This window comes from Siniperca chuatsi, linkage group LG1 (assembly GCF_020085105.1).
Source record: "Siniperca chuatsi isolate FFG_IHB_CAS linkage group LG1, ASM2008510v1, whole genome shotgun sequence".
In the NCBI taxonomy this organism is placed as follows: Eukaryota; Metazoa; Chordata; class Actinopteri; order Centrarchiformes; family Sinipercidae; genus Siniperca; species Siniperca chuatsi.
In genome coordinates this window covers 28,534,496-28,561,623 of record NC_058042.1, presented here as the reverse complement: position 1 = coordinate 28,561,623, position 27,128 = coordinate 28,534,496, and the positions used below count along the sequence as shown (strand labels likewise).

Genomic DNA, 27,128 nt, shown 5'->3' with positions numbered 1-27,128 from the left:
TATCAAATCACAATATGAAGTAATTATTAAAATATTAAAATGCAGTATATGAACTGTTTTGTGTCCCTGCTTTGTATAAACATTAGTAGAATTGTTCTTTGTATGTCCACTATTCTCAAAACACACTGACATGACACGTGCTTAGACTTTAGATGCCATAAAATATAAAACAGGAGCCCTGTAGTATAGCAGTTTAGTGAAGCTCATAATTATTTAGTCTTTGTTGAGACAGTTTTTGAGGCTGTGTGTAGCGTCGTAAAGTCAGTGTCTGATGAAGTGTCAACATTGATGAGGGCTTACACTCTCTTTCTCTCTCTTCTCTCGCTTTCTCTTTTTCTGTGTTTTGCATGTTTCATCAGAAGTTCGCTGAGACTTTTTCCCATCACATTACATAATGTTGCAGTCTTTGTGACTAATGCACCAGCAACTGAGGCACCACGTAATTACTGGACCCTTTGTACCTTTGTCGGCTGCTTCACGCTGCCTTGAAATCTCAAAGCAGTGATGTCACACCAGCCGCACCTTTCGTTGTTGTGATCTACAGTAGTTGGAGAATCTGATCAAAACCAAAATGACGTAACGTAGCAGCAAAAGGTCTCAAAAATCAATATACATGTGAAAAATTGTATTCGGCAAAAGGAACAACGGTTATAAATAGACCCCCATCCCCCTTGAAGGAGTTCTTTCTCAACCGCATTACAAACCATGGCCTCCTAACTGGTTGAATTAACACTTCTGACAGTGTCCACAAATAACAAACATCATGAACTTCTTCACCAAAGTAAAATCATTGTATTGGCAAGCGTTTTTGTCCATCCTCTGCATGCAAGCAAGGGTGAAAATCTTTTCTTACCTGTATAATAAGTGTCACTGTTACCATCAGTGAAAGGCAGAATTCTCATATGGCTCATCTCAGCCTGTTGCTGTTCTAACAAATATATCAATTAACTGATAATGCAATATAATCATTGATTTAACAATCACATATTGTCAAGTTTAAATTTACAGTATTCTGTGAAAATGGATTGTAGTTGATGATACTATAATGAAGGAAATAAGAATGTATGATTCCTCCATAATTAATCATGGTCATGGGGGAGCTGGGCAGGGAAACAGTAGTGCGTTTTACCTGTTCTATCTACAGACTGTTTAGATTCTCCAGTCCACCTCACTTGTATCGGACCAGAGACAACATTTACCTCCTGGACCTTGGTGTGAGGGAACGGTGCTAATCTTCTGCCCTGTGAAACAAAAACATCACATACAATTTTATCATGCATCTAAAGGCAAATAGGTCTTTTTTTTAATGAAGACAATTTGACACGTCACGGCAGGAAAAGCACCGGTGGAAATGATCAAATGAATGATGGCTGAAGTGAGCGTAGCTGCTTCATTTTGACAGAGTCATCATTAATGTCATTATGACACCTGTGTTTTTCCTACTATGACAAGTTAAATAGGGGTGGTTGTGGCTCAGGAGGTAGAGCTGGTTGTCCAATGATCACAGGGCTGGCGGTGTGAGCACCACCTCTTCCTGTCCTGTCGAAGTGTCCTTGGGAAAGACACTGAACCCTAAATTGATCCTGGTGGTTTGCCGGCGCCCTGCGTGGTAGCTTGCTGCCATCAGTAAATGGCTGAATGAGCGGAAAAAACCTTGCAAAGCGCTTAAAAAATAAACGTACAAATAAGAGTTCATATTTATTTAGCATTAACTGTTTGGGTGTGCAGAATTTTGAGAGTATATGCTGTATGCTGTAGTGGTGGTTCCCAAAGTTTATGTGTGTGTTTATACATTTTCATGTGTGCTATAGAACAGTAAAAATCTATTTATAGAAGCAAACTATTTCTTAACACAATGATAATGTGCCTTTCTGTGAATGGCAGACGATACGAAAGGACTTTTCTGAGGATTGATTGCTGTGTCATCAATATAGACCATAGACTGTATATAGGATCTACAGTTTATGGGGAAGACAAGTATCTAATTCTACACAGTATCATACCTTACCTGATGGGGGTTCATCAGACAAAGCTTATTGGTCTGTGGTCTAATGCCAGTCTATTCTTAAGCCACAACTACACCACTAACCAGGTCAGCCGACATTCTGTATTTCTGTGTGATCCGACCCAGCAACATCAAAATGTCAGCCCACATTTCCTGTTTTGATTTCATATCCATTAATTCTCTGTTCTACATTTTTCATCATTAGTGCTGCAAAGCCACCTGGGCTGTTGTCTGCATATCATCTATTATTTCCTCTCTAAATTCCCTTCCTCCTGCATGAACACAGTGGAAAACAAACAGACGCTCATTAGCATGTGTGACCCGTTGGTGGTAAACAGGCTTATTTCCACATGAGTGCAGTGCGAGAATGGATTCCACCGGGACAGTCGAGGTAGGTGGGCCCGCCGGCTGCCTTCATGGGGACTTTAATAGGGACTTAACAAATGCAAGTGGACAGGCACAACATTCTCTGGCACAGGGAGGTCATGTTGGTACAGTGAGCACTTGTTAGAGGGTGACTCACTCTATTTGGACTCTTGGGTGGCCACTGATATTCACTTCATTTTTAATGTGCATTTTTTTTCTCTCAGTGCTAATTGTTGGATTGTGACGGATGCCGAGTGCTGACTGCCAGAGCTGAGGTAATGTGTGGCGTTCAAATAATGCCTCTGTGCTCTGCTCTGTGAAGTGATGAAAGCGGCCTGTAATTACAGGGATAATCAAAACTGTCAGGGGCCCTTCTATGGACGGTTTTGTTTACTGTCTGCTTCTCTCACAACATCACATGCTGCTGGCCCTCCACTTCTTCAGCCTGGGCCTCAGACATCGAAAGATCATTGCAACTGTACCTGTCTGGGTCTCAAACAAAGTAAAAGTCAGTGTGATGAGCAGACTTGTTTTAAAATCCCCATATGAGGGGCGCAACTTTAACTGCTGTGTCTCCCTATATATTCAGCTCACACGGCTATATTATGACTTTATTTCACCTGTTAGTTTTATGGCTTTTTTTGAAGCTCAATGGTACAAAAATGAATACATTCATATTTTCATAGTTTTCTTTAGCAAATTAGTAGTTTGAAGTTTTACCCCTCCCTCTTGTTATTATTTTACTGTAGATAAGAAGTCTGCAGTTAGTTCCGCTCCCCTCAAGATGGCAGCATTTCGGTGTTTCAGAGGAAACCCAGAGCCCAATGTTGTTGCGTGAGTTGCTACCAAGCTCCACAAGACATGACTACATGATGAGATGTATTTGAGGGGCTCATTTTTCAAATTGTTCGATGTTTATTCTGTAAAAATCATCCATATATTCCGTATACCTAAAGGGGTTTCATTTGAGTAAACACAATTTAGATTTTTTTTGTGTGATTTTGTATATGAATTCTATTACGGTACATTAAACAAAGTTAAATAGCATAATGTAAAAACAACTTGATCACATATTCTTATTTATGTCTAGATAGCAATAAGACAGATATAATACAGACACTTGTAGGTTAATAAATATTGGCAATGACATATAAAGACGCGAGTGATATTTGCACATGTATGAATGACAGGCTTATAACACTATATACATATAAAGACACACCTGTGCCTATAACACTATATACATATAAAGACACACCTGTGCCTGCGTAGATTGGTTAAGACTGTAATTACAGGTTGTGCAGACAGACACGATCTTTGTACAGGCAGCCCTCCGCTGTGTATTTGTGAGCAGCAAAACAAGCCTGATCCTGGATCCAAATCCCGAATTTCCTTCACACCGCGTCGTAAACGGAGCCGCTACGGCGGTGACCAGAGAGGAGAAGTAAGCACGAGGTCTCACTCTGTCTACATTTTTGATTTGTTGTGGTGATGATGTGGACCTTGACGAAGAAGTGCACAAATTAATGCTTTCGTCAAATTGGAGGAACACTTTTGTTTATGAGCTACTGGTAGAGTAATGACGGTTCACTTTATAACCCCCGCCTCGGTGGCTGGTGTGAATGTAGAAGGAAAAGATGGCGTAGTGAAATGGCCCACAGATGATAATGATAAAGTAATGAGATGCGGTGTCCTTGTCGTTTACAGTTTATTCTGTCAACGAAACTGTTAAGACACAGAGATAAAACTGACCTTCTTGTGATGAGTACCAGACCAGTCACTATGGTAACTGCTCTCCTATGGTGGCCAAACTGCAGTAAGAGCGACGCCCACTTTCACATACTGGAAGGCGGAGCAGAAGCTCGAGTGATTCATCTTTTCAAACAGAGACGATCTCTGCGCACGGCGCCGTGTTTATAGTGAACACGGCAGACTGCAGACTGATCGAAGGAGACCGTGTATGAACCTGTACATTAATCTGTCTAACTACGCTACCTGTTCAGCTAGCTGTCGACGGAGGGCATTGGATAACCAACGGAATTGACCAAACCCGGAGCAATAAGGTCAAATACTCCATTTTCCGTTGATATGACGGTGAATTACAGCTACCACAACAACGCGGTGTGTGTGTGCATGATGAGCCGCTGAGGAGGAGGAGGAGGAGGAGAAGAAGGAGGCTGCGGTCTTAAACCAGATTTTATCCTGGATATTTCGAAACCAACGTCGTGTCGTTCACACACGGGGGCTGTGTATCGATTTAGTAAATTATTGTATGCCCTAGACCGCCTCTTTCCATCCCAATTTTAAGGGGGTTTGGTCCGTTTTCTGCCTCCCGAGGATCCTCGAGCAGCGCGACGTTGAACGTTTTTCCTCCAGATATGGAGCGTGAAGATGCGGATTACAGAGGAATCCCCACCGCTAGTTTAGCCGCATTGGTTTCATTGTACACATCAACGCGGTGTTGTTTTTGGCAGGAATAAACAGAACTATGAATACATATTTTCTGGCGAGAGGAATAAATCGGTGATTTTTGGAGCACGACTGGACTCCCGTTAGGAAACGTGAGAAAGCTATCCTGCTAGCCTGTATGTAGTAGCTATTAGCTCCATTAGCCGGCTAACAGCTAAAAGGTGCTGGCTGGATATTAAAAAAGCTTTTTAACAATTCTGGCCAGGTTTTGCCCACGTTTCCTCCCCGAAACATATTTATTTACAGCAGTTGGGAGGATTTACTCATCCAGGAATGAGGTCTCGAATGGAAAGGAGCCGCTTGACCTTGTTTTGGGGTCTGATGCTGGGTCTGTCGTCCTGCCTCCGGCCCGTCACCGCAGAGAGTAAGTAATGCTACTCCACACTACTACACACGGGAAACATTGTTTTTTTCTATGCTCCAATACTATTCCAATATGGGAAATAAGGTGAGCTTTACATTTCTGCATTTAAGGTGAACATATCAGAAAGATAAGTGATTCGTTTATAGAGAAGAAGAAATATGGTGTATCAGAATGTAGTTATGTGGCTATGGGATAATAGAAGATTTGAATTTACATTAAGCCTACTGTATGGGAATCGTGTGTTACACGGTGTAGTACTTTATGTTTATGGAGGAAATATAATTTCATGTTAGTGGGAAAACCATTTAATATGTTATGCTGTTATGTTAGTAGTGCTAATACATGTAGTTGGTTTTGGTTAATACTATGATATATATTGTAGAAAGTCTGGTTGTAATTTGGTTTTAAAACACACCAGAAAAAAATAGTCAGTTTAAGTGTGTTTGTAAATACATTACCATGACTCAGCCAATGGAGAAAGTCAGTCAGCTATATATCCACCACACTGTCAACTCTGAGTCACAGTGTGGTGAATTAGAATCAACATAAAGTGTGAGTGTATCTGTGATCTCAACAGAAAACTGCAAACACAAATAGGATTTGAGAATTAAAAAGGTAGGTCATTGAGTTTAGGTGGGCTGGATTTCCTCTTCATCCAAAAATGTGATATTTTATTAGAAGTGAGAAAAAGTTCTGCAAACTGTGTGCAAACATAAGTCAGTTGTCACTGCTTGTTCCTTGGCAAATTCAGCATTGTATAAAAGATTAGACATTTCAGCACAAAATAAACAAGCACACATCAACACGCACAATAGTTAATTTTTAATTGTTGTAGGTCACAGGAAGTGTTTGTCAGTGAAGTGAAGATGTGATGGTTTTACAGCCTGGTCCTTTCAGTCATATTTTATTAACTTTCCAAGGTTTCTGATGAGACAATGTAGACCTAATCTGGGTGAAGATACCACAGTCTTCACTGTCACTGTGTTCAAAAGGCTGTCCATTTATAATAACACTTCCAGTTAAGATTGACTGACTGAAACCACAGCATTTAACTATATTTGTCTAAAAGTGTCACTGTGCTCTTCTTTGGCTGTACACATTTTATGTCATTTATTCTCCTTTACTTAACAAACCTGGGGATACCTTGACCTTGGAAATATTTTCATGAATACCAGCCAGGTGCAGCTGCGATGATCAGGCGCTGCAACATCCTCCCAGGCAAATGATGGGAACCACAGAAGGGCTGAGGTTATAGATTGTAGTCCAACGATAATCCATTGAAGTAAACTATACTTCTTTTGAAACATTTAACAGAACTTTGAGAAGCACCAATTGGATGACAGATGGCTTAGTGCAAGGAATGGGACTTTCTAGTGACTAACTACTGTATGGCAGCATATTGAAGCCCACAGCTTCTGTCAGCTTGTAAACCTTCAAATGTAACAAATTTAAAGCTTCTATATTTATTCAAATTTTCTTTTTATGTGTTGCCACCTGAAATTTTTCCATGTCTCCAGACTCCAGCTATACTGTAAACTAGGCTTCCTGATTCATCCCATTCATCATGACATGTTGGGGAGGGGTGGGTTGGGGGCTTGAACCAGGGTCTGGGTTTTAAAATAGAACAAGCCAAAGTACATTCGCAAGCAAAACAGACTAAGTTCTGTTGATTGGAAAGAGTGAGGAGTTTGTGAACTGTGTGTCATGGGGTTTACTGTTAGCCCCAGTGGTCACAGGACAAACCTGGGAGCAGCAGAGAGGTTCTCCCATCGAAATCCTACATTTATTCTCACTCCGGTGTGGAGCTGTCTAAAGGTTCCTTGTGTGGCTAAACTCTAAGCATTCCTGCTGGTTTGCTGTATCAGTTGGGACTAAAGGGCAGCTGGTAAACTTGAGTTAACCAGGTTCAGCTGCTTGTTGCTGTTGCTGCAAACACAGCCACTCAGGTGAACCAAACAAGTTTTATCTGTCAAGAATGATTTTTTGCTAAAGCTTCCCAGCGCATTTCCTCTCACCTTGCCTGTTTTGTGCAAAAGTATTTATGAATACGCCCCCCCCCCCCTCGGCCAGTCATTAACAGGATGGAAGTGGGGAGTAAACAGACTTGCTGTAGTCTAGTGGCAGTGTATGAAGCACCAGCTTAGAGGGCGTATTGCTTCCTATTTCTTGTCTTATGGGGCTTTTAGAGGATTTCCTCTGATTGTCTGCAGATAGTCTGGTTGCTGCAGCCAGCTGGGAAAAGGTTATCAAAAGTAAATATGTGATCTGGAGGTTCATCAAAGCTGCAGAGAAAGGCTTGTGTACTCAGCTGTTTAAAATGTGTCAGTGTAGGAGGAGAGGGAGTGGGCGTTATTAAGCTGCTGCACCTGCTATCGGTATTTTCACTTCGCTGGCGCACGAGATGTAAATTTTTATCCGAAATTTTAGTTTAGCATCTTCACGAGCGTGGTCAGGAGCAGTTCCCGTGAAAGATGGCCATGCTGGCGATGCAGTGAGGCCACAGAGCGTGAAGCGTCAAGGCTGTGGTGATGTAACGTCACTCGGCGGTGTGTCTTTTTACAGGCCTGGGGGTTGGGATTGTATTAACAGGTATGCAGCTCGCTGAGGGCTGTTGACAGTGTGCACTGACAAGTAGATTACAGAGAAAGACATAACCACCATACCAGCACACTGCCTGCCTTAAATCAAACCAAAGGCATTTTATAATGGCTCACCAAAGGCTCTCACGTCCTCTCTAGAGAAGACTTAAATTCTCAGCACAATTGGTCAAAAAGCTGAAAGTTTTTAACCCTGTATTTTATACGAGAACCAAATGATCCCCAATTAAAATTCCAAATGGAAAGAGAGGCCACAGTTCCAGTGTGCTTTGAAACTTACGTCACAAGCTGGGTTGAAAGAGGTCAACCTTGGGAAAGTTTTTACATTGGATATATTTGTTGTCTGTAGAGTTTACTGTGGTAAAACATGCTATTTGGGGGAAGAATTATAGGACAATCATAAACTTGTTTTAGCCAGTTTACTCACTTAATTTGCACAAATGGGCCCAACATTCTTTTGTGTTTTTCAGTAGAGAGATGTATGTCTATCTGTCCTTTTTTTGTTGGTGTCTGTTGCTACTTTCTATAGATATTTAAACGTTTCTTCAAAAGTGTACCAGTTGGTGCAGAGCGGTAGATATGTGAGGTGGCATTGAACTGGATAATATGTATAATATAATGTAGGGATGGCACCTTTTTCTCCTCTCTTTATGATCTGGTACCACAGCTTGTTTTCAAATTCCTAAACACATTGGGTCTAAAATGTAACATTGACTGTAAGGAGTGCTTACTGTCAGTTTTAATTTGAAGGTATTTGCATCCACATCAGATTAAGAGTGAATGAACCGTATATCTTTTTATACACAGTCCCCCATTTCTAGTTAACATAAACTCAGATGAAACCCGCATATTTAATAGTTGGTTGGTAAGTCATTTGTAGTTATTAGCTGAAGACTTTGAAGTTCATAGACATCAGCGGGTCACTTGGTGTCTTCCATAGTAATGACCTGCCAGGCCTGTAGTGCAGCCATCTTCACTTGTTGCTTCATGTTCTGTATGCAGTTTTAAAAACCAAGATGTTAAATAAGAATTATTGATAAATCCCCCCCACGATTACAATCTAAAAGATGGGGAAATGGAATGTGCTTCCCTTTCTCTGAGCTACACTTTAGGACTGCTGTGACATCAGAAATTGTTCATATCCATTTCATACAAGAGATGCTGGTTTGACCTGCGCCATTGTGTTAGTGTGAAATGGGTATAGGAATGTTGCTGTCTTTTGTGAACTTCGCCACAGCTGAGCTTGGTTTTAACACATCTTTATGTTTTTCTTTATGTTTGAGAGTTGGTGACTCACTGGTACAGAAACACTTCTTGCAATATATTTCTGAAAAATAGCTGAACATTTCCTTTACTTCCCCAAATGGGAAAAGTACACACAAAGTTTCTGAAAGTTAGTAGGAATATTACCTCCCTCATCAACAAGTGACTGATCACTATTGAGGGGATTGAGGGGGTGTTTTATTTGTTTTATCACTTACCTGCAGTTTGCATTATGGCAGTGGCATACAATCATAGCACCTCTCTTTCTGTGTCTAACTGACTCCAGAGCTGCTCTTTAGTGGTTTTGAGTTGAGAGCCACTGAGCTGCATGACCTAAAAGATGATTTGTTTGATATCATGTTCACAAACATGAGTTTGTTGACCATTTTTAACAGCAAAAAAAAATTACATTTAAATGAATCTTTTAATGTTCTGATCCAACAGTAAATTATTACTGATTGTTAAAGCTAAAATCAGAACCCTATATATTTTGAGAATATAAAATGGTGATAGCTGTGTGTAGCTAGTTATACTTATATACTACCTTTTCCAATATTGCGATGTGTCATGTTGTGCTACACTGTCAAACCACGTTGAGAGGTTTGGGAAAACTTTCCATTGCCAGCAGAAAGGTTCAGGGTGTTCTTTTGAAAATTAAACTTTGCTCCACCTCGGTAGCAGCGTGGTTTCTGAAGAAACACCACATTTTTTGGGGAACTACAGATTTTGGTATCAGCAGTACTGTCTGTAACTGATCTTATAATATTCTGCATTGAGACATTTATTAGTCTTACATATTCACATTTAACATCAGTATGCATAAAGCATACTTCATCGCCTTATTGTAGTTTGTTAGAAAATGGTAGGGAGATTAAAAACAAAACAGTGCATTTATGACAAGTTTATTACATATTACACTATTACTTATTTTCTTTACATTTATTATTATATAGTGATGTGTACAGCCCTGGGGCGTGACATGTAGTGTAGGAATACGTATAGCCGGTGGCACATTGCTCTAGCTCCAGGTTTTGCTTTTTAGGGCAATTCCTTAATAAAAAAAAAGACATTAATTTACACTCAATAAACCTGCAATGTTTAATTATAAAATGTTGCAATTAAGAAAACAACTAAGTGTCTTTCCCAAACCTCTCTGAGTCACATTTATACAGTAAAACTTTATAGACCAGCATTAAAGTAGTAGTGTGACAAACTGTTAGCTGGTCGGTGTGAGTTTTCCATGACTCACTGCCCTCCAGCTTTTGAAGTCTAAATCCTCCTCACAGTGATGTGCGATAATGGCCTCCATGTTTCTGTGGGTGCTGCTGTGGCTTCAGGCTAAGTATTGTTTAGAGGCATAGCACACAGGTGGGAGTAAAAGTTGGAAAGGCAAACCGGGTGGAGTGTTTGCCATCCCCGATCATCACCATCATGCCTTACCAAAGTTTTCCTGATGCGGGTTCGGATTATTCAGAGGCCACACAGAATTCAAAGCAGTGCCCTTTTTTTAACTTTTTCTTTGTAGTTGTTTTGGTTCCGTGTATTTCTTTGTCTAAATCATAGACTGTATATAAGGATGGACGACGTGTCTCCACTTCCTCCCACTATAAAAAAAATTAAGCCAAAATATCCCAGATACAGGCGCAGCCATCTTGCGCTGGTTACGTCATTTGGAGCCAGCATCTGCGCAGTAGCGATCAGGGCTGGAGCTGCGGTATCGAGGTCCCGCCCATACACCCGGCCGACTCAATCGCGAGCCAGCCTCAGTTGTCAATCATGACGTGAAACCCTTTTTTTATAGCATCAAATAACTAATTAGAACCAAACCTATAAGAAAAATTAACACTTGAACACACATCAGCGGAATGAGAACTACCTAAAATGACAGAAACCATCTTTGGGAAAAACATTTTTGACGTATACTTTGAGTTTTTAGTTTGGCTCATGTCCCATCTGCTAACATGGAGGGGGTGTGGTTTATGACCTGCACTGCATCCAGCCACCAGGGGGCGATCAATATGTTCTGGCTTCACTTTTGGGGAGCTGTCATGTTGTCCATCATGAGACTTTTCCAGGAGGGGGTGCTACACTGCAGTTACAGCTGCTGTTTTTATCCATGTTATTTTCATGGCTCTATGGATGGCAATGTCTGTCTGTCTAAATTTAAATACCAAAACAACTATTGGATAGATGGCCATGACATTTTACACAGACATTCATGGTTCATGGACTTAAAAGCTGAAAAAAAAATCACATTCCCACCAGCTTCAGCTCTACTTTGGGTTTAGTGCTAATAAGCAAATGTTAGCATGCTAAAAAGCTAAAATAAGATAGGGAACATGGTAAACATTAAACCTGCTAAACATTAGTATGTTAGCATATTCATTATGTGAAAGTCACACGTTTTATGGATGATGTCTTTCATAGTTGAATAGTTTCTATGCCTTTGATGTCGTTGTATTATGAAAGCTTGATAAGAGCAGACGGTGAAAAGAAAAACTGGGGTCATGTTCGATGGACACAAGAGCAACAATAGCCTGAAGGCAGAGCAATTTAAACTTTATTGCGCTGTTAACCTAAGCTTGAATAGAACCTGACTCAAGTAGTATTTACTTTGTCACACCATGTTAAGTTGGCATTAAAAATGAGAACTGCAAGGCAAACATGTTCTGTCAACAACAGCATAGCCTAAGTGTACTGTCAATATTTAAAATATGTATTGGATAAACATCTCTTTATAAATATCCCTATTTCAGGAATGGAGGGCATTATTTCATATATTGTTACATTTAACAGCTATTTATTGCAAAGAGGGTGTAAATAAATGATGAAATCTCCAGATCATTTGATCACTTGTAGTTGTTTTCCTGCTTAGCTTTACAAGAACAGGCAGGGCTGTTTGATTTAGCCAAGACCTCATATTGTGGTGATGAAACTGTTATGATGCCTGTGGAGAGTGTCAAATAAAAGGATACAGCAAAGAAATAAATAAGAATTGAGCAAATGAGGTGATATTTACGTTACTGTTGAATTTAATGGATTATGACCCCTCACCCTCTCCTTTCGTTTCCCCCCCTGCAGTCTGTGGTCCCAGCATCGACATTGGCAACGACATCAGTGAATTCAGGCGTCTAGAGAACTGCACAGTGGTGGAGGGCTACTTGCAGATCCTCCTCATCGGTGACAAAAACAACAACAACATCAACCAGGAAGTCTTCCGCTCCCTCAGCTTCCCCAAGCTGACCACGATCACAGACTACCTGCTGCTATTCCGGGTATCCGGCCTGGACAGTCTGAGCACGCTCTTTCCCAACCTCACCGTTATACGCGGACGAAACCTCTTTTACAACTATGCCCTTGTGATCTTCGAGATGACCAGCCTGAAGGACATTGGCCTGTACAACCTGAGGAACATCACCCGCGGCGCTATCCGCATTGAGAAGAACCCCGAGCTCTGCTACTTGGACTCCATAGACTGGTCCCTCATCCTGGACGCAGAGTTCAACAATTATATCGCTGGGAACAAGCAGTCCAAGGAGTGCAGTGATGTGTGTCCAGGCATCATGGAGAACAACCCTCAGTGCAGAAAGACCATGTTCAACAACAACTACAACTACCGCTGCTGGAATTCCAATCACTGCCAGAAAGGTAAGCTGACTGTCACACATGATTGCTCATGAGGGATTTGAATTGCAAATAGATCATGCAGACAGTCTAGCCTTTGGCCTGACTTGTGTAGATTTGGGAGTGTAATGAATGGTGCTGTGCCTACAGCTGTGGCCTGCTACCTGTCACTTTAACTGTTTTAGCTGTTGTGTTTTGGCTGGGGGGAAGGAGGAAAGCAAGGGGATGTTGTTATGCATGATTGACTTGTCTGCAGATCTCAGGTGTTTATCCAAGTTAAGGAAACATGAAGAATGAGCTAAGTAGAGGCATCAGTTAAGACGTCAATTTTGCCTCAGCCCATGTCGCTGTTGAGCAAGGTTTTCTGAATGTGAGCAACTACTAGCTGTCAAATGTCAACCTCTGTTTACTTATATACAAAAAAACCTTGTATTTTAGGGCGGTTCGCAGTCTACTGCATTTCTCTCAAAAGAGGCAGCAGCTCATGTGTCTTGTGGCGCTTATTTGGTGCCATGAAAGTTCAATTCAAATGTTCTCATCTGCCTAAACAAACTGAATTAGAGGAGTAAATGCTCCAGAGATTAATTAAACTACTCCAAGCACAATGGGTGTGAACTCACCCTTTTGTGTTTATGACTGCAGCGTTTTAGATGACTTGTTTTGCTGGTGTGTTTCACACGATGTGTTTTGGCTGACTGAGTGTGTGTGTGTGTGTGTTTGAGTCTGGCTGAATTGTTTCCCTGGTGACTGGCGCCTTGCTGCAGACTCAGCATGTTGATGTTTTCAGTCTTGTGACATGGAACTGTCGCAAGACTGGCCTGGATTGCATGCATGTACATACACACTGTCAGTGTCTCCATCATCAAACACACTGGAAGTGCAGACAAAGATGCAGGCATGCACAAATGTAAACAGACTTATTACAGGGATGTAAATATGTGTGACATATGCACAAGCCTGGCCTGCTTTGTGGGTTGTTGGAGTGGCAGAGTGTGGGCATGCTGGAAAAGAAGCCAGGAGGTGGAATATGTTAGAGGAAGACATGTTGGATGGATGGAGGGGGTGTCAGGTGGAGGAGCAGAACTCTGTGCTGTTTATCATTTCTCTCGTCAGCAAGAAAACACTATAGAGATCAACAATAAAATCTAGACCCCTCCTCTCCTCTTTGTCTGTGTTTGTGCCCATGGGCATTAGACTCATGTAAAAAAAAAAAAAAAAAAAAAAAAAAAAAAAAAAAGATGTTTCTCATCCAATAAGACACAATATCTATCCAGATAATTTAACCAGTCAATATATGGATGGTGAATCCACCATACTCCCTATCTAAAGTTGTGTCTTCACATGTGCGAAGGCCATCCATCTTCCATCAACTCAACAACAACCGACAGCTGTGTTGCTTTGACAAAGAATTCTACAATTTAATAGGACATTTAAATTTTGGTAATTTATGCTACCACTATCTCTAAGTGTCCATTTGTATCATCAATCAAATAGCTGCCTCGTTAACATTACAGGCAGCTACAACTTGGAGATAAAGTTCCTCGATATCATATTTAGGCTATATTGTGTGAGACTAGGCATTGTTTGGGATTTTGGTCATCTTGATATTGTAGCTTGAAGGTTGTCACTTCCTGGATTTGAGGCCACAATAGAATACAGCTGTACAGTTTGTGAAGTTATCTGACTGTTATGATGATAACATTAAGGAATTTTGTCTATATATAGGCTACCAGTTCTACAAGCAGCCACGGAGGTCAAATGTAACAGCGCTGTACAGAAACAGTACAGTTTCTCCTGATAAAAGGCCATCTTTCTGTCTCCACTCTGTTGAGACTAGACTAAAACATGTTGTTTTTCAGAGGGCGCTGGCTGTGAAGGGCAGGAAATAGATTTGGATATTATTTTTACTAAATGCCTTTTGGCTAGTAATACGTCTATTGCTAGTGCAACAGCTGCTGCTACTACTGTTTCTCTAACTACTGCTTCAACTGCTAAGCCATCTGCTGCTGCTAGTAATAACAACTATAACTGCTACTCCCACTAAGAATACAACAGTTACCATTGATACTGCTGCTACTAAAACCACTGTTAATACTACTGCAAATATAAGTGCTGGGGCCATATTCTTCTTCGTTAACTGGTGGCAGTTAAAGGTGGGGTATGCGATTCTAATCCTTGCGGTCCGCTAGCTATCCGCTCTGTATGTGCGCTGGAAAAAAAAAAATCTGGCGTTTGTACAGAGCCCTGGCTCTGTAAATGGGGAAACAAACAAAGTGGCTCAGATCGAGCCGCACAACACTCTTCCAGCCATGATTTGTGTGTCAGGTAATGTTCAATGACTTGCCCATGGACATTCAGCTTACTTTCTAGTTTGCCAAGATATGCTGTTGTTGTGATGTTAGCTATAGTAGCAGGAGAGTTGTGAGTATCACTGTCTGGAGCTGGTTTGCTGGCTCTGGGAAACCGTCTTATCCTGGATCTGCATGTTAGCTTCGCAGCAGCAACTGTAGCGACAGTTTGCTAACCAACAACCTAGCCAACATTAGTTGTATTATTTGCTGTGTCGTTGTTCGCTCTATGTCATGGTATTGGATTTCTCTAGAATCGCATACCCCACCTTTTTTAAAGTGGTGTCTGTGTGTCTTTTAACTTGAAGAAGAAATTGTATTCTGTAAACTCAGAACTCTCAGCAGAATCAATGTAGGTTCTTCTCCACTGTCCTAAGACATGGGGGTCCAGATAACATCACCACACTTGCCCCAAAGCCTCATGTTTGCAGTTTGTTCCCGGCCATATCTCATGACCTGACTAACTGGACAGACAATTTTAGCCATGACTAATGTGTTTGTGTTCAGTTGGCATCTTCCTTTCCAAAAGGTCGACATGTTTTATTAAGTCAGTTTAAGTAGACTAAATATAGAAGAAGTGGAGAATGACCATGTGAAGATGCATAAGCCGTCAACTGGGCTCCAGAGGGAGTGTGTCAGCCAGGGCAAATGGGCCATCATCTGCCAATGCCTTAAAACAGAATTGATCTCAAACAACATGAGCACTACTGCTCTCACTGCAGAGACTGCATTGTTGTGCTGTTTAGTAAGTAGTTAATTGGAGAAGTCTGCAGGTAGTAATGCCGGGCTTCATTAAAGTGAGGAAGGCCGATAGCTGGAGTAGTTGAATTGGTTGACCAAACAGTGTTCATTCCCTCAAGTTGTCTGGCGGCTCCAGTCTGCAGATCAGAGGCTGTTTATATGTATGCTATACGATCCTGTGTGTTAGTAGTATGTAAGCAATACAAATAGTAAAGCCTGATGCTGCTATACTTATAATCATGTCTGTTTTTTGATTTACCCGTAGCATTAAACACTCTGTCCACAGAGGACCAGCTTGTGATGGTTTTCATTTGTCTCTTCTGATAACGCCCTGTATCAAGCTTCAGTAATCTTATGTGGGATCTACTATTTGAATGTGTGCCTTGCTCACAGGTCGTCTGCTGTGCTGGCATGAGAGTCAACTTTTGTATTCAGAGGCTTTTTATTTCCAGACCCGGCCATTCATCAGATCAATAAATGACGGATGCAAAAAGTGCTAGCCCTATTTTCATTGAGTTAATGTAAAGGACATGCTTTCAGCCCTGAACTCATTCATAAAACTGTTAGAGGGAAAAGAGGGTTCAAAGCCTGTTTCCTTCTCTGGGAAAGTGGAGTGTTTTTCAGTCGTGGTGGTGGGGGTTACATTCTCCCATGTTTACTTCCCTCATTTGTTTTTTGGAATCTGGTTTGGGTGTTTTTGTCTCGTTCATAACTCATGGGCTTCTTCTAAAGAAGAGCCATGTTTGTGCGTGCTGGGAAGCAAACACACTGTCTCACTCTCTCTCTCAAACAAACCCGCACACACGCTCACACATTGAACAGCATGGGGGATGTTTTTCCGGTGCTTTGTATGGTCTGAGGAGATGAAAGCACATCATTAAAGTACAAAGTAGGTCTTCAGGGATTTACTGGAAGGAATTTTTGTCTTTTGTTAACCCCTGGTTGAAGGGATTACACATGAAACTAAAAGTATTGTCTTCAGGGTTGTTGCTCAGCCTGCCACTAAATGAATTTACTATACTTGACATGTCAGTGTTTGCTCATTTAGATTTATAGTCATTTAGCTGACATGTTATCCTTTTGAGACAGTTACCCTCATGAATTAATATATTTTTTTTCTCTAGAAGTTAAAAGACAAAGGTAATGTGCATGTGTACAAACGATGTATATGTTCATGTTTAAATGATCTGTTTTTGTGTCCTTGTAAAACGATATCTGTGGTTCAGTCAGCTCAAATACAGTATGGGACAAAGTAGTTAGTTTTGTCATTTTATTGTGAATGGTGGCGTTGCAGGTCAAGACAAGAATCAAGTATGAAAACAAACTTAATGCCTTTTTTATGTGTAGGATTTGAGTGCTTCTGACTGTAGCAACTTCTAGTGGCAGTATCAAAAAAGACACTAGCCGACAGCAGTGCACATGGCTACCCCCTTACTCCCACCACCATAACAACTATTCTTCTGCATAAAATGTAACTTTAAAAAAAAGGCTTTAGGTGAGTGGGTAAGGGCTGGAATAGGGCCTCTAAAAAAAGTGTTGTCTGCCTGAAAAGTTCTGCCGCATGATTTTGTTTTGAAAAATATAAAACTTTTAGCTGGAATCGGTAGAGGGCATAAATCATGTTACTTGCTAGAGTTTAACTTGGATGTAAAATCAGTGATCTGTGCTGACTGTTCTTGATCACAATGAATGGTACAATAGATAGAATAGATATATTTCTACATCACTAACATGACAGAAAGCCCACTTAGGTACGCTGCTTCACTGTAAATCACAGAAGTGACCAGGTTATTGCTTAATCTCTTTTAATCAACATACAAGAAAATAAACAATATTGTTTCTGTTAAAAATCTGCTGTCTTTTTGAACAACAACTAACCGACGAATCAGCTGGGTCAATTGTATCGGCCAATATTAGCTCATTGCAGATATATCTGTATGGTGTATATGTTGCCGATAAATAACAAGAAATTGCAATACACATGTACCAAAGATATGTTTAACAGTTAAGAAACCGTGTCACCAAAACATAGTTTACATATATTTTCTTAATGTTCACTAGCCTGTTTTCAGTTTCTACTTCACTGATGTTTTTGGGGTTTTCTGCTGTACTTGACCTTGAAAGTGTCTGCTCTCTCCCAGCATGTTTGATATTTAGGTGTTGAATTGGGCTATAAAGTTTTGGGTTGTGTTTAGAGTTTGGGACTGAGACACAAAGCTCCATTGATGAACTTGTTGCAATTTTGTTTCCCGAGCCAGACAAATAAAAACCCGGTTGCTTCATTGATCCTCCTTTCAACGTCACTTTCTCCCTGCACTTTTTAAATACAACTAAAAGTCAGCTACTGTATATATTCTCACACATCATTTTTCTGTTTTTCCTCTGTGAGGGTGATTCAGCTGTAGTGGGAGTCAGATATCAACTTCAGGTGTAGCGCACAGTGAACACAACATTAGAGCAAAGAGGTGGAAAGCACGTCAGCTTTGAATATGCTGCTTCCATACCAAAAAAAAAACGTAATCTTTGCTCATAAACTTACAGGTTGTGCCTGGTACTTGAAGGATGTTGGATTGTGAGTAGGATGCAGCCATATTGGCTAGGTGTATATGGAGTTAACGAGCCTAAGTTCACTACACTAAATATTTTAATTTGACACATACTATAGTGGGCTTTTTGTTACTTGCGCCACTGCCAGAGATGAAATCGATTGAACTGCTTGAGAGATAACAGCCTCTGGACCTTTTGAGATGCCCAAAGCAGCCGATTAGGGGACACTGAAGAATGCTATGCTAATCTGATGAGGTGATGAGGGTTATTTTTAGATATTCATCTAGAGATACATAGAATGAACTAATAAACTACAGCCTGTCTCCAAGTGTTGTCATGGCACTGAAGTTTCAAAATTTAATACAATACTTTGATATAGTTTTGAACAGGGGGAGCACGCCTGCTGTTGTGCTCAACCAACACCATTCACGAAGGCTCTGTGGTAGTTCTTTAGCAAGCTATTCTAAAAAAACAGTACCATGAGTGAGGAGAGAAGGGAACTACTGCTACATATGGTAAGCACTGTGTGTGTGTGTGTGTGTATGTCATAAATGAGTTTTGATATATTTTTTGACACCAGTAACTACAGAGGATAGTGAGAGAACACTGTTGTTTCCAGCAACTGTAGTACGTATAACTGCAAGCCATGATATATTAAACAGAATTGCAAAGTGTGTTGGGAAGGTCACTTATACTATTAAACCAACAAAACTGACCAGGCGTCTATTTGCAGAGTGATTTGGATGTGAAACATTCACAACATTCAGATTCTGCTACAAGCAGTCTTAACAGCGATGTGGTTTCCACAGTAGTGGTGTGCTATTTAGAAATGACTGATTTCGGATGGAATAAGTAGAATTTTAAAGGATGGAGTAAGGCAGTAAAGGAGGGGAAAGGAGAGAGTGAGGAAAGGAATGGATGATATTGTGATTTACTGAGGCAGTTAGTGTTGATCGATAGATAAATAGCAGAATGGTGCTAAAGCTTTGTTGTTCCACAAGGTTGAAGCCATCAGACTGTTCAGATGACAAAAGTGTTTCAATAAGTTGAGATATTGTTTCTCGGTATGTGTGTTTAAAGTGATGGGGCTTGTGCAGCGCAGGATTTGGTCTATAAAACTAATGTGCGGCTTTAGCTCCTCATACGTATATTACATGACAACAGGACCTGTAACATACAATAGAATAGTACAGTACATACTGACACACATACAGAACAACCACATAAAGGAACAGCCCAGGTAACACCATTGACACTGTGTGGTGTATATGTTATGTAAGGCAGCAAGGAAGAGGGTGGAAGTGTTTTTCATAGGAGTAAGTCAAAGTCAGAGGAGCCCAGCTCTAGCAGAAAGGTCGTGTTATCCAGACAGTCTGACTTGTGTGACCCAGTGCTTAGGGCTTAAGGAAGCCCAGTGACTACTAGTTCCTGCTGATGTCTGTCTAATCTCAGCTATGATTAGCTCTATACCATCATGTACTGATTACAGACACCCACTCTCTCACTTGATACCCACACACTAGTCTAGAAATAGATGAAGCTGGTTTGGCACAATGTGGTTGCCTGTTTGAATCTCTGGTCTGAAAGTGATTGAGATTGTGACTGAGAAATGCTCTCCCTTCCCTTAGCTTCTACTGCAGAGATGTCACTGAGGAGCAATGTTAGAGACATTTAAATCAGTTTGTGCTTTTGGCAAATCAACTTAAAATGCAATACATTCAGTAAACACATACCTGCCTTAATTTTTGCCAGAAAACACCTACGTTACCTACATCAGGTTACTGTCTTATGCTTGTGGGAGTGTCCTTTCCATTCACAATATAGCGTTTGATACCTTTACAGCCACTCAAATACAGGAGCTAAAGCTGTATTTAACAGACAATAGCGTATAAAATGCTAGCATGCATCTTGGGCCCTTGACGTATCTTAGGACTGCTGCACGTGATAGCATGCTAAGAGCTAAAGGAACTAACAAAGAATTTCAAACTACTTTTTCTCATGAAATTCTCATCCATATTTAAATGAATCACAATTTTGAATGGTTACTGTGAAAGCCAGTGTATAGGAGTGTGATTTTGAGTGGTCACATTTTGAGCCACTGCTTCTCATCTAGTTTTGCAACCACAATGGTGGGACTGAAGATGCAACAGGTATAGGGTTTCATTAATGTTGTAAGGTCAGATGAGTAAGTTATGATTAAAAACAACTGTGATGTCCTCTCTTTGTTGGAGGTTTCACCAGATGTGTGAAACATATGTTAAAATCGCTATTTACCAACTAACAATTTTTTTCATCAACGATCACGGCGTGTCTACACAGAAAACATTTCACCATTTTTCAGTCATCCGTCTCTGAAGGGTATTTTGATGCTTCAAGTCTATTTGCTTCCATTTTACGTGTGTAAGTACAGTGATTGTGTGTGAAAATGACTTTTAATCAAACAATTAATCAAGTAGTTGTTTGTCTGTTGATTAATCAATTAATCTACTAATTGAAGCAGCCCTTCTTAGCCCATCTTGCTCTGTGACCACTCTGGGAGGTATGCAGGGGAGTGTCACCAGTGCACAATTTATAAGAAAAAGGACGCAGCAGCCATTTGTAATGTAATATAACAAGAAGTGATGAATCATTAAGTAAAAGAAGCAAAACTATGTTTGTAATTGTAATTTCACCTCGAGCCTTAAATGATTTTTCTTTCCATTTTGATATTGAATTTGTCTGCTTGGTACAAACAAAACTTTGTCCTACATTTATCAAAATAAACATGAATCGCCCAGGCATGACTTTCTCGTGTCTGGTCCTGTTTTTAGATGCAACAGCAATACACAGTATATAGGTCAGTATGTTGGCTATACAATAACTAACATCAGGCTTGATACATTCATACACAGATATAAATTTACTGAATTGTTATTTATTATTAAAATAACAATTGTGCACAAATCTTCAATATTAACAGGAATTAAAATTCAAGTGTAAACCTTTTTAAATGCAGCAGCAAATTGGTGAGGAATAAAAATTCCAGAAAAAAAACAATACAACTAAATTGAATGAGAGCAAAATATAAGCCAGGGAGCCTTGGAGTTGTGGCTTGTGATGTTTAAGTTTCTGTTTGAATATTACTGTGTTGTTAATAAAGTTTAACAAAGGAAGACGAGAGGGCAGAAGCAGCGCGACCAGAAATGACAGCAAAACGTGTCGCTGCTGCCGCCTTGTTACATATTGTAGCATCGGCGCACATTTCCCATAATGCAGTGCTGAACTGAGTAGTTTTATGTTCCAAAATGCAAATGTTACTTTTTGTAATTGTTTATAATGTGTCTGTACAGAACATGGTGGTTTATGATGTAATTTTTGTGCTGGTTTATAGTTTTAACCAGTGAATCATAATCGCTGCTGACGCATGACGTGTTAAGCGCACGTAGGCGTAAACGTAGAATTGAATTGGAAAGATTGGCACCATTGTCACCGATATCCGATCCAGCTGTTTGAGCCAGTATCGGACCAATATCCGATATCGAATTGATGCATCCCAACGGCAGACATTCTAAAAGCAGTTATTGATCGTCAAAACTAAAATCACAACATATGACGATCCACATCGAGTCATGCACCCCTCACCCTGACCCAGAACCCGAAGGCCGTCAGGGCTGGTAATTATAGGGACTACTTTGTAAACCAGGCACATCCATGACTACTTTTAGTGAACAGTCACACCCATCCCTGGAATTCCTGGAAGAGAACATTACTGGTTTGGCTGTGTTGAAGTGCCTTCTGTAATTATGTGGCCTTTAATTGTGCTCTGTTAACACCGTCAGATTGGGATGAGCAGTGACCAGGGACTGGGATGAGTCTCTTGTTTGTGGATTTGAGGCTGGTTGGAATAGTTTGTTTTGTTATAAAGGCACTCTGCCGTGATCACAGTAGAATTACAATGAAAGAGAGGAGAAAAAGGCAAAATTCTTTGGCCCTGTCGGAGGTTTTCTGTGCTCTAGCTTATGACTAGAGTTTTGCGTTATGTTTATGTGTAATTGGTTAACCAATTGTCAGGGAATAAGCTTCATATAATAGCAAAAATAGCAAAAACATAAATAGTTGGTACATTTTATCGAATTTTATTCATTGATGATTTTGTTCTTTTTCTTGTGTCTCACCCACTATGGAGCAGTGTTAAGCGGGTTAAAAGTACGATGGGCTGGGAGGCTGTACTGCCACTTTGTGAGCGCACACACACATACACACACATACACAACAGAAAGCAGGTGAAATGCAGGCTACTGATGTGAAGTTTTGTTCTAGTAACGTGGCAGTGAACCCTTGGTCATTAGCACAGCCAACCATGCCAGGCTGCCTCAAGGTGAATGGGAATCTTATACTCTACCTCCTTCACCCTTTCCATCAAATTTCAGTGATATTTCTGTCTTCCCGCGCCAAACAAACACAAAACAAAGACTCAGGAATGTAGACAACCTCTTCTGATGCAGCCTGTGTGTGCGCGTGCACCCTCTTATGTGTAGGAGTTAGGAATCATCAAGATTTACATTTCAGACTTTTAGACTGTGGACTGATATAGGTTAAATCAGCCTGTGTTTGACACCGACTCTGTTGATCCACTCTGTAGGTTTGGGAAATAAATCTGCTGTACAAAATTTGCCATTTTATACGTCTAAAAACTAGTAAAGGATGTGGCCAGTCATGTGAATGACACCAACTGTAATAGTATCAAAACATCTGTAATTTTACGAGGGCAGAGCAGAATAAATAAAATAAACTAGCGACAGTAAGGTTGAGGATTGGGTTTATGGTGTCTGTTTATATGGAAACCCTGGGCTCAATACCATGTCCTTTTCTCCTTAACAGAAACAATGTGGTATTTCATCAGAATTGCTATAACACATGGAGTTCCAATTCTTGCATCATTACATTAACAACAAAGGCTTCAACCACTTAAGGATATGTTGTTTTAGAAATTTTGGTTTGGAAGATTATTATTTTCCAACCATAGTTCTTAGCCCTACAGAAGAGCTGCTGCTCCTGCTTTTAGTATGAATGTAAAATATGTTGAAATTAGTTGTGATTTTGACATTTTCTCACAATAAGTCGTATTGTTTGGAGGATAAACCATAAGAGTAAATGTTGTGGGGCCTCATATGGCGTGGCTTGTAGTGTGTGGGGGTTCATGGCCACAGACTGTCAGAATTTCAACATGTTGACTTTTGTTCACCATTATAACGAGCCAAATACATGTCTTTAAATGTTGCACCATGGCTCAATTTTTTTTTTAGCAGCCAGCTAGTCACTCATCAGTTTTTGAACTACCAGCAAGTCATAGAAGAGATGGGGCAGGGCCAAAGCTGTGTCTGATCATCTAAAACACGCAGATATGCAGTGTCTTTTGAGCTCAGTCCTCTTCCTCTGTTCCCTTCAATGCTGCCGTAGCTCAAAACTGAGCTCAACATGTGTTGCTTGCATGTTACATTACAGCAACTTATGTTCATCTTTTAATTTTTGTACAATTTGGTCAATTTGTGTGCATTAAAAGTGGCAATAAATTCTTTTTTTTCTAGCAAGATTCTTCCAATTTTCTTCCAATAATGTTATTGTATAACACACACTCAAATACACACATGCAAACGCACAAATCATCCAAATCAAGAGTTGTCTTCATGCTTCTGTCTATATTGTATTTACAGTGAAAGTTTTGGGGTTTAGTGAACTGTCTTTTGAATTATAAAATCAGGATGTGTGTGATTTCTTGTCATAATGTGTGTGTGTGAGCGCTTACCTTTGTCCCATTACATACATGCACTGGACAGCACATAGACTATTTGATAAGGTCAGACCTTCATCATTGGGTAAGATTTCAAACCTTGTTGTTTGACCTAGACATAACTCTTGTTGTGTGACATTCTCTTATTGTGGCCATTGCTATTTCTGCAACTCTCTTTGTCCTTCTGGAACTATAGCCATATGTGATATCTGTCCTAATCTTATCATGGAGCTGTAGGTATCAGGAAACAGCCAATGTGATAGCTCCTTGTCAACCTCATCCACCCTGTTATTGTCTGGCTTCTGTGGAGGCTCTGGTGACCAACGTATTTAATTTGCCTTGTCTTTTCCAGGTCAGTCAGCAGGGGGATGCCAGGAATTCCTTTTGTCTGTAATTATCCTGTAGTGTCAGCTGATCTGACAGATGTTTGATTAGTTCCACAAGGTTAACTGTTGGCTCTGTTTAGACCAGCTTAAACAGAGTATTTTTCTGATTTAGTTTCATGTGCTTTGACTATATGGTAATTACAAGGTCTATGATTTGCCTAGCTGTTCTGACAGCAAACTGTGTTGTTTAATGGCTGACATGTTTTTTCGTTCTTGTTTTGTTGTCGATGAGGAGACTTGATAGAATGACTGGAGAAAAGTAGCTGTTAAAGTTGTATGTAGAAAGATTGCTGATAGATGTGAAAGAGCTTATTTAAATATCTACCATATTTAGCCATTTTAGCCTTGTAGTAGTAGGCCTTAACATAGTCTCTCTAGGTAGAATTACAAATGGATTTCACTTATCACGTGACGAGAGTAAGGAGAGTTGACCGACAAGACGATGTCAGAGGATTTGGTGTCAAAGTGAAAAGCAAAAGTTTCGGATTTAAACCCAATGCTAACGTTAATAAGGCAATCTGTAAACTTGAAGGTTCAGATGAAGGTGGCTGCATCTGCAGGAAACACCTTCTAATGCAGCGCAGTGAGGATAAAGACATTTCATAGAGGAGACGAGCGTATATAACTTGGATCTAGCTGTCTGTCTGTCACTGTCAACAGAGACTCCAGTCTGCAGTGTAGTTTATCCACTTCACTGACAAACCACAGAATTGTAGAGTTACATTAGGCTTCATGATCAAAGAAAGTTTTTATATCACGTCAACACTTCTGTCCATATTCGCAAGCTCCCTCTCTCTCACTCGTCCACATGAGCTCTTTCAATTCAATTCAGTGGGGCTTTATTGGCATAGGATACAGACGTTAACATTGCCAAAGCATGTGTGAAATAAAAACATGTACATAAACAGAAAAAATGTGCTATTAAAATATATACAGAAGATAATAATAATGATGATAATAATAAAACATTGTAGACTTGCAGTTAAATATACAAATAAGTTAAAACTACATAAACACTGCAAAAAATGTTATGTGTGTGCCTGCCTCCTTCTCCTAGGAGTATTTTTAATTTTGAGAGGTCATTTTGCGCTTTGAAGATTACAGAATTACTATTTCAACTGTTTATCCATCTATCTACTTTAAGCATTTATTCATTGCTTTTAGCTAACTATTTAAACTGTTCATCTGGTAGTTTTAGTTAACTATTTCAACCATTTATCTGTTAATTTTAGCTATCTACTTTAACCATTTATTCATTACTTTTATCTAACTATTTCAACCACTTATCTATTATTTTTTGCTATCTACTTTAAGCATTTATTTATTGCTTTTAGCTAACTATTTAAACTATTCATCTATTAGTTTAAGCTAACTATTTAAACTATTTATCTATTAATTTTAATCTTGTTTAACCATTTATTCATTACTTTTGGCTAACCATTTAAACTGTTTATCCATTAATATTAACTATCTACTTTAACCATTTATTTATTACTTTTAGCTAACTATTTAAACTGTTTATCTATTCATTTAAGCTACCTACTTTAACCATTTATTTATTACTTTTAGCTAACTATTTAAACTGTTCATCTGTTACTTTTAGCTAACTATTTAAACTGTTTATCTATTCATTTTAGTTACCTACTGCAACCATTTATTCAATACTTTTAGCTAACTATATATCTATTCATTTTAGCTATCTACTTTAACCATTTATTTATTACTTTTAGCTAACAATGTTTATCTATTACTTTTAGATAACTGTTTCAGCTGTTTATCCATTCATTTTAACGATCTACTTTAACCAGTTATTCGTTGCTTTTAGCTAACTATTTAAACTGTTTATTTATTACTTTTAGCTAAGTATGTCAACCATTTACATTTATTTACTGTAACTTTTTCAACTTTGCTTGCTTGCAAACACTTTCAACAGGTGGTGTTCAGGTGTTACAGTGGAATCGATACATGGATATATTTTTTTTATTCAAATCATAGTCTCTATTTTATCAAATTAATCAAGCTACCCTACGGTCCTGGGTTATTGGTTTGCTGGTTGGGAATCATTACTCTAGACCATTGCATGCTATAGGTATTGACCTGTATTTGTGCTGTCACATGACTTAGCAATGAGATTTGATCCACAGTCTTCAGATCCCTGTGTGAATCCCCTCTGAGCCAGAAAAGACATGTCCAGCAGCTTTTCATCGCACAACTGGAATGATGTTCTGAGAGTGCTTCACCTCTGTTAATGTTTTTCCCTTTGAACAGGCTGTAATTATCAACAGGAAGCTTCAGACCACACATCTCCTGTGGGACGTCTCCTCACACTGGGAGGAGCAGAGAAGGAGGAGGAGGAAATCCAGCATTACTTTTGATATTCCTGTCAGCAACACTGTGCAAACTACAGCTCTTTACCTGTACTATACAGCTGGTGCTTAACAGGAATAGTGCCTGTACTTGTTCAAGTGTTTGCCTTAGTGTCAAAATAAACTAGATGTCTGATTTCACTTAAAAGTGTAATAATGCCTTTTGGGATGGGAAAACCCTTTTGTATATGATTAATTTATTAATTTAATCAGGACTGTTTCTATGAGTCATCTATTTGGAATCCAAAAACTTTGCACCAGCCAATGAAAACCATACCTCCT

At 39.7% G+C, this 27,128-nt stretch overlaps 1 protein-coding gene across 1 annotated transcript in view; it reads left to right on the top strand.

Moving 5' to 3' along the window:
• Positions 1-4,283: 4,283 nt before the first annotated feature.
• Positions 4,284-27,128, top strand: part of igf1rb (insulin-like growth factor 1b receptor) — a 55,766-nt gene continuing 32,921 nt past the window's right edge. Inside the window, exons 1-2 of the mRNA XM_044193526.1 lie at positions 4,284-5,204; positions 12,146-12,712. Coding sequence (XP_044049461.1) covers positions 5,114-5,204; positions 12,146-12,712 — 658 coding nt within the window. The 5' untranslated portion in view covers positions 4,284-5,113. The remainder of the gene's footprint in view (positions 5,205-12,145; positions 12,713-27,128) is intronic.